The following is an 8,973-nucleotide window of genomic DNA, read 5'->3' on the forward strand; positions in this document are numbered from 1 at the left end:
GGCGGGCTTAAGATCACAGGGTCTTGAGTTGAAGCCCCTGACCCACCATTGAATTGACACCAGATGGGTTGACTCAGCCTGTCATCCTTCTGAGGTCAGCAAAATGAGAACCAGCTTACTGATAACAGGGGGAGCATCGCCTCAACGGCAGAGCTGTGCCCCCAGAAAATGATGCAGCCAGGCTGCCACAGGCTGCATACGAATGAATGAATGAATGAATAAATAATGATTTCAAGCAAAAGAATGATTCTATTGTGGAAATGTTAAAGGAGAAGATTCAGGACTTGGATGGGATTCTTGTCATGATTGTGTGTGATGGTTGTGATGTATTTGCTAAGACGAAGGCAAGCGAGACCATCGGTGAAGAGGGTGTCCCTCGTAAGATTTTGAAACTGTGCGGTGAACAACTTGCCCTGTGTTTACATGTACTCATCAATCAATGTTGGATAATGGTGTCATTCCCCAAAAGTGGAAATCTTCAATCGTTCCAGGACCAAAAGCGACAAACCAGAGAGGTGAATGATTACCGTCCGGAATGAAGCGTTTTGAGGGGATGGTGTTGAAGTAGTGAGCGAAGTAGTCTTGTTTGAGCGATCTCAGTTTGCATATTAGAGTAATAGGGGTGTCATGAGGATGCTTTGCTTCTTTACATCCTAAGGTTGTTCCATCATTTAGATACTCAAGTCATTTCGAAGATTAGTATTTATTTATTTATTTCTCCAGTACCGAAGTATCAGACATATTAGTTTTCAAGTTACTGAAATTGGAAATAACACCTCGGCTTTCAAGATCAATTCGTGGTTTTCTTCGAGCACAATGGACGAAGTGTAATAATACGGGATCGCGCGTCAGGGGTTTTGGGTCTTGGTGCACCACAGGGTTGTGGTGTTAGCCCCATTTGGTTTTCTTAGTACACAAGTGACTGCTGCGGTCCGAGTCCTAATTGTGGTGTCATCAATACATGCAGATGATACAGTAATTGGTTGGTTCCGACCGAATGATGAGCACGAATATGGGAACGAGGTTCAGAAGTTTGTGGACTGTTGTGACGTCATTACTCAGTAATTAATGTCAACTCGATAAAGGATTAATGTCATTACTCATTAATTAATGTCAACTCAACTAACCCTAACAGCTTTTTTATTTTCACCGCTTAGCAAGTTCTTTAATTATTCACGATCAAAGTATCGAACAAGTTTCTGATCGTAAGTATTGGGGCACTGCGATCGATAACTCATTGCGATGGAGAATTCCCAAGTGTTTCCCGGTAAATCAAACCACAGATTGTACCTTTTAGGGACAGAGTTTCATGTCGATAACAACATTTTGAATATTTTATATCAGTCCTTGATTCAAAGTATTCTTACCTTTCCATTTGTCCCTTTATATCAGTCCCTTAGAAGGGGATGATAAGGAATTGCAGACTCGGTAAGATTGCCCAGCATGCAATGTGGACAGCGTTCCCTCAATTTGTACCTTGTATGAGAAACGTGCTGTGTTGAAGGTTCACAGGATAATGTGCGACCCATCGCTCCCGCTTCATGGTTGCTTTTGTTTTAATCGTTCAGGGCAACCGCCTTCGTGCTCCAGGTACCTCGTGCTGTCGTTTTGGACTCTCATTTGTGCCAAATTCAATTCACACGTTTAAGGGTGTGATGCCACATTTTTGAATTGAATTGTCAGTGGATAAAAAGTTTCCATGTTTCACGTGGACAACAAAAAGAAGAATGAAATGAAATGGATGGGGTTGATTAAGCCCTTAACGTCCCAATTGCCTTCTGATCAAATGAGAGTTCTTTGGTAACCGACCTAGCACTCGCTTGATTGAACTTCAGGTGTGAATGAACGATGGATGCTTCCACACTTCTAGGCCTGACATACAGTTCTGCTGCAATACGATGTAAATTTGTATGAAAATTGCCTACAACCAGCTGTTCATCAAGGGTAATAGTTGTGGCAAGCACAACACTTGGTTGGAAACGAGCGCAATCATTCATTTTCCTTACACGACTCGGACGTCAAACACATATTTGCATGACAGAGACAAATCAATGAAGAGTATCGGTCATTTGACATTTCCATTCATTAAAAACTTCATTACCACAAGGCTACCTCCTCCCCCCCCCCCCCCCCCCGGCATGCTGACTCCACAACACAACAAAAGCAACAATACGTCATTCTTTGTGATTATTTCGAGTAAAATGTGCGGGTTAAACTCGAAGCACAGCTCTATTTATGATTCAGTACAAGGTCAAAAAGTATAAGATTTAAACATAGAAGCAGAAAAAAAAAAAGAAGACGATCAACAATGATAATTATCAACATCGACAAGGGACACCTTTTGGAAGTCTATGCAGTACCTGCTGCAACATATTGCGGGAGTCACGAACCTCATTCTCATCGTTGTGATAATTTAGGTCCGTCATGCCGATTTCCTCTCCGTAGTAGGTTGTTGCTGTCCCAGGCAGAGTCAACATGAGCATATTCAAGGTGCGTGCATGTGTGGAGCCGACATTTGAGGCTATACGAGGATTGTCGTGATTCCCCAACTGGCGAAGCACACACGTTCACACTGTCAGAACAGCCTCAATGTTTTGAAACTCGCATCACATTTCCATCGACTGATTGTTGATCGAAGTATGCCAATCACCCTGGGAACCATGGAGAAGCTGACATTTCAAGCATTAGCAGACTTACATGAGCGTTCTATTGGTTCAACCCAGTGTACCCATTCAGCTACCTGAAGGATGATGCTAAATAGTATGCATCTGACACTGAATATCCACCAACAAGCATTGCTGCTGCTGACACATTGGATGCTGCAGAATGTGAGGCAATTATATGAATTCATTTTTATACATTTCAAAGAATTAAAAAGTGTAAAGAATGAAAAATATTCACAAGACTTTGTTGGATACTACAGACTTCAACACCTGATTTGCAATTTTTCGTACAAATCGAAAGTCCCAAATTGATAACCCAAGAAACAGCAAACACTCAGATATATGATGCAACAGATTCAATTTCACAATACTTTGAGTAAATGGAAAGGTTTCATGAATTAATAGATACAAACTGCTTCATATGAACAGTTCTTGCAGGAGAAGTTCAACAAGAAGGGCACTCGGTAGAGCGCATACCTCCACCCCGCAATGCCTGATCCACGACAGCATATCGGACCCAATACATTTTTGAAATATCATGCTATACATCGTTTTTAGGCCAATCTCTCAATGGTGAATTATCACTTTAAAAGTTATAGTAGTCGGATCCAGATCCGGATCTCCACCAATATCCAATCAGTTCGTCCTCGTCACACACCCAACCTGTCCACAAAATTTCATCCGGATCCGTCCACAACTTTTTGAGATATCCTGCACACAAACAAAGACAGACAGACAGACAGACAGAAAGGGGGTGAAAACATCACCTCCTTCACCTTCGGTGGTGGAGGTAACAATAATAAACAAGAAAAAGAGCAATCAGAGATTGCAGACCCTCATATCACCAGGACTTGTTTTGTGTGGTGTGTTGTGTATTTTGAGTGGCGTTTGTGTTCTGCTGTGTTATGTAATTAATGAGACATAATTAGAAGTGACACTTTATAACAGCTGGCAGTGATGACCGGGAACCAAGACGTCCCGCTTTGAAGCAACCCCACTTTGATTGGAGCATATATTAACTTTGAAGTTAATACATCCTAACCCATGACGTTTTTTATTATTATTCAATTGAATTCAGAATGGGATTAAAATAAATTAAATTCAAATCAAATGGAAGAACAAATAAGTACGAGTCGTGCATTGGAGTAATCAGAAGGAACCAAAACAAGCAAAAAGCAAAGATGAAGTCATCAGGAGGAACCTGGATCGGATTTCGGTTTCAGCTGATACTCCTCCACCCACAAACCCATCCAGGCACAGCCAAGTGAGCCTTATTCAAAAATTAATTAATTAATAATTCAGGCTACCAGACCACGTGTTCGATCAGGTTGGAATTTTAAACATGGATTCCCCGTCACTACTACATTATAATTGTGAAGTTTCACTTCGATTGATGAAGCAGTTCAAGAGAGAATTTTGAACATTTTCACTGAATCCAATATTATAAATATATGTGGAAAATTACAGGCCCAGACTGGGAATCTAACCCAGGTCCTCTGGCAATCCGTACCAGCGCTCAGGCAATCCGTACCAGCGCTCAGGCAATCCGTACCAGTGCTCAGGCAATCCGTACCAGCGCTCAGGCAATCCGTACCAGTGCTCTGGCAATCCGTACCAGCGCTCAGGCAATCCGTACCAGCGCTCAGGCAATCCGTACCAGCGCTCAGGCAATCCGTACCAGTGCTCAGGCAATCCGTACCAGCGCTCAGGCAATCCGTACCAGTGCCCTGCCATCTGAGCTATTCTTCCCTCCATCATGTTACCCAATATAAACATCTCGTATACTAATTTTCATTTACAAAGGACAGTCCAAGTGAACAAGGGAAGAGGTAATGTTACAAACGTAACAAAAGTAAGCAATTCAAATTTCTATATAGAGTTCTTATCTAGATTGAACTCGAACCGCCACTCGGTAGAGCGCATCCCTCCACCAGGCTGATTAGCTTGTGTTTTGTATCCCACTGAAAAGCTGGATCTGGATTCGGACCTGAACTGAAATTTAACTCGGCTTGTTCTCGTCACCTACACAACTCATGCACCAAGTTTCATCCGAATCTGTCCACAACTTTTTGAGATATCCTGTTCACAAACAGACAGACAGAGGTGAAAACAAACACAGACAGACAGACAGACAGGGGTGAAAACATAACTGTGCTGTGTCACGTGATTGGGTTTTCGTATATCATGCCTCGCCAGCTAGGGGTGGCAGGAGTGTGCTTCTGGTCGCGCAATAAAGCGGAGTAGATGGTGGCCCGCGTGCTTCTTGCGTCCCACCGCACCTCGTACACTCTAGTTGGCTGACGAGGATGGTTGAATACGGACTTATGCCCGTTTTCGACGGGGACGACTTCGAATTGTTTTCGGAGCAATTGAAATGCTATTTCCACGCGAACAATGAGGTCGACGAGAGCAAGCAGAAGTCGATCTTGCTCGCTTCGCTTTCGCCGGAGCATTATCGGCTGCTGGGTGATTTAGTGGCGCCGAACAGGCCCCGGGATGACGAGCTGTCGTTTCGGGATATTGTGGAGAAAAAGAAAGCACACATGGCACCGGAGAAGTCATTGCAGCTCGCTTGATTCCAGTTCGATCGCCTCTTGAAAGGAGCAGAGGAACGCGTCGCTGAGTTCGTGGCGCAGATTAAGCATTCTTTCGTGGCCTGCAAGTTCACGGCGGGGGAGCGGCCAGCTCGGCTCAGGGATCGTTTTATTGCTGGTTTACGAGATGCGAAGATGGTTTCAGCGGTTTTACGGCTGAAGGATGAAGCCATTACATTCGACTCTGCGGTCAGCATGGCTACAGCGGTCGAGCAGACTCGCGGGGATGTTCGAGCCATCACCGGCCACGCGGGGTCGCGAGCACCCCGGGACGCGCGCACGACCTTCGATGCGGGTCGGGCGTCGCCACGCGGCCGCGCGTGCGGCGGGGTGACCCCGCGGACATGCTTGGGATGTGGAGGTCGACACCTGCGCCGTGCATGCCCGTGTAAAGGCAACGTGTGTTTGAATTGTCACAAGGTGGGTCATTTGGCGCGTGTGTGCCGTGGGGCGACGGCCACCGTTAAGGTCATGGACGGCGATGTGCAAGGCGACTCGGGGCGGAACCAGGGGCCGTTGTTGAGCCTGTTTTCAATTGGCCCGGCGACGGCGCGCCCGATGACGGTGGAAGTCGAAGTGAACGAAACGCCGATCACGTTCCAGGTCGATACGGGAGCAGCGGTGTCGCTCATCGGCGAACAGACCGCGCGTAGACTCAACGGCTTGAGGCTTATCAGGTCAAACCTCACGCTGTTCATGTACACCCGCGAGAAGATAACGCCAGTCGGGATGGCAGACGTGTCTGTGCGGTACCAAGGCCAGGTCGCCACGCTTCGGGTGTATGTCGTGCGGGGGAGCGGGCCGTCTCTCCTCGGCCGAGATTGGATGGCCCGCATCAGGCTAGACTGGGCCGCAGTTCACCTTGTGCAAACCGTGCCGAGCCAGTGGGAGGATCAGTTGGAGGAGATTCTTCAAAGACATCAAGGGTTGTTTAGCGACGACCTTGGGAAACTCAAGGGCATGGAGGCAAAACTCTTCCTGAAGGAGGGGGTGGTTCCTCGTTTTTGTAAACCACGTCCGGTGCCGTATGCCCTGCGGGACAAGGTCAAGGGTGAACTGGATAGGCTGGAGGCCTGTGAAGTGATCGAACTGGTGTCGTGCTCGGATTGGGCCACCCCGGTTGTCACGGTGCTGAAACGGAATGGAGACGTCCGATTGTGCGGGGACTTCAAATCCATGGTTAACCCGGGGCTCAGCGTGGAGCAATATCCATTGCCGTCAATCGATGAAATATATGCGCGATTGGCGGGGAGTCAATACTTCACGAAGCTAGACCTGCGTGATGCATATTTTCACCTGCCGATGGATCCCGGGAGTAGCGAGCTTTTGACAATCAACACGTGTCAAGGACTCTATCGATATACCCGACTCTGTTTTGGGATTGCTTCAGCCCCAGCTTTGTGGCAGAAAGCCATGGATCAGGTTTGCATTGGTCTGCCCGCTCAGACCTACCTGGACGATGTGCTCATTGAGGGGAAAACGGCGGACGAGCATCTTGCGAACATTGCCCAAGTGCTGACAAAGCTAGAAGCGTGCGGCCTGCGCTTGAACAGGGACAAGTGCGCATTCTTCAAGCAGCGCTTGGAATACCTCGGGCACATCATCACGCCGGAGGGGCTGTTGAAAGGTCCTCGGAAGGTGGAGGCGATTCAGCGCATGCCACCGCCTCGCGACAAGACGCAGCTGCGCTTGTTCATTGGTATGGCTCAGTATTACCAAAGGTTCGTGCGCGGGCTCAGCTCACAACTTGCGCCGCTAACGCAGTTGCTCAAGAAGGACGAGCGCTGGACTTGGGGGCCTGCACACCAGGCGTTGTTCGACCGCGTCAAGCGGCTGCTCACAGAGGATACGGTCCTCGTGCACTACGAGCCTGCACGTCCGCTCCTATTGGCATGCGACAGCTCTGCATATGGCATCGGGGCAGTGCTCTCCCACAGGATGGACAATGGTTCCGAGCGGCCTGTTTGTTTTGCATCCCGGACCCTGTCCACAGCAGAGCGCGGATATGCCCAGATTGAGCGTGAGGCTCTCAGCCTCGTCTGGGGTGTGCGGAGGTTTCATCAATATCTGCTGGGGCGGCATTTCACTTTGCAGACGGATCACAAACCGCTTCAATTCATCCTGAGACCCGAACGCGGAGTGCCGGTGGTAGCAGCCGCGCGAATACAGCGGTGGTGTCTGTTTCTGGGTGCTTACGATTATGATATTCAGTTCCGAAGCACCGAGAAGCATGCTAACTGCGACGGGCTCTCACGCTTGCCGTGTGTGGAGGGTCCAGCTGCATCTGAGTTGAGCGACCGGGTCGATGTGTTCGCGCTGGGCCAGGTCCAAAGCGGGCCGGTCACGGCCAGGCAGGTCGTGGTGGAATCGGCTTGTGATCCGGTGCTTGCCCGTGTCGTCCAGGCGATTTCTACGGGGAATTGGAGCGATCTGCCTTCGACACCGGCATTTCAACCTTTCACGTCACGCGCAGCGGAGCTGTCGTTGGTCCAACGGTGCGTAATGTGGGGAATGAGGACCGTGATTCCACCGAAGTTCAGGCAGCGGTGTTTGGAAGAACTGCATGTCAGTCACCTTGGCATCGTAAAGACCAAGAGTTTTGCTCGTAGCCTGTTGTGGTGGCCGGGGTTGGACAAAGACATTGAGCAGTTGGTTAAGTGTTGCGCCACGTGCCAGACAGATGCTGATAACCCGCGTCGTGCTTCGGATCTCTGGCCTGTGCCAGACCGAGCTCGGCAGAGGGTCCATGTAGATTTTGCGGGACCGGTTAATGGCAAAATGTTTTTGATTGTGATCGATGCATTCTCTAAATGGCCAGAGGTTGTAGTAATGCAGCATACATCAGCAAACATTACAGAAGAGAAACTGCGGACGATCTTTGCTAATAAGGGGTTGCCGGAGATCCTGGTCTCTGATAATGGTCCGCAGTTCATCGCGGGTGTATTTGATGAGTTTATGCGCCACAATGGTATTCGACACCTAAGGTCCGCACCGTATCACCCTGAGACGAATGGCCAAGCTGAGCCGTTTGTCAAGATGTTGAAGCGGGCTTTGCGCAGGGGGGGTGTTGCACCTGTGCAGACGGTGGTCAATGTCTTTTTGCTCCATTAGAGGAACGCAGTTCATCCTGTCACGGGTGATTCGCCTGCCATTCGTCTCTATGGACGGGCTTTGCGGTCCAGGCTGGATTTGCTGCGACCTGGAGGGTCGGGGAGTGGGGCAATGTCGCGTCCGACGCGGCTGCGCAGCTTCGAGGTGGGGCAGCGGGTAATGGTACGCGATTATTTCCACGGTTCCAAATGTGTGCCGGCGGTGGTCTATGTGGTGCTGGGGCCGGCGAATTGCATGGTGCGGACTGATGGTGGGGATGTGTGGAAGCGGCACGTGGACCAAATGCATGATCGCTGTTCAGCGTCACCCCCCCCCCCACACCTTCCCAGGCCGAACGATGCGGGACCCCCACCGGTAGTATCGCCGGCGCCTGACGTTGCATCGCCGGGGCTGGTTGGGCCGACGCCAAGGGGGTCTTCGCCTGATACCGTCCTGCACGGGGACGTCGAGCAGGCTGGGCGGTCGGGGGTGGCTGGTGTTGCGGAAAGTGCGAGTCCGGTGAGGTTGTCACCTCGACCGAGCCGGGAGGCGTCTGAGCCTGGGCTGTCTGGTGGCGCTGCCCGTCCGAGGCGGGTCAGGGTGCGGCCGCGGTACTTGGAGGATTA

At 49.6% G+C, this 8,973-nt stretch overlaps 1 protein-coding gene across 2 annotated transcripts in view; it reads right to left on the reverse strand.

The window, feature by feature from the left end:
- Window positions 1–8,973, reverse strand: part of SLC3A1 (solute carrier family 3 member 1) — an 83,587-nt gene that overhangs the window by 20,172 nt on the left and 54,442 nt on the right. Inside the window, exon 8 of one of the 2 annotated variants that reach the window (XM_085890284.1) lies at window positions 2,391–2,549. In XM_085890284.1, the coding sequence (XP_085746410.1) occupies window positions 2,391–2,549 (159 nt within the window). Of the gene's footprint in view, window positions 1–2,360; window positions 2,550–8,973 lie in introns of both variants that reach the window. The other variant, XM_085890283.1, reaches the window with a different exon arrangement.

The sequence above is a fragment of the Eptatretus burgeri genome, chromosome 7, assembly GCF_056783735.1.
Source record: "Eptatretus burgeri isolate ZD-2024b chromosome 7, Ebu_testis_v1, whole genome shotgun sequence".
NCBI lineage: Eukaryota > Metazoa > Chordata > Myxini > Myxiniformes > Myxinidae > Eptatretus > Eptatretus burgeri.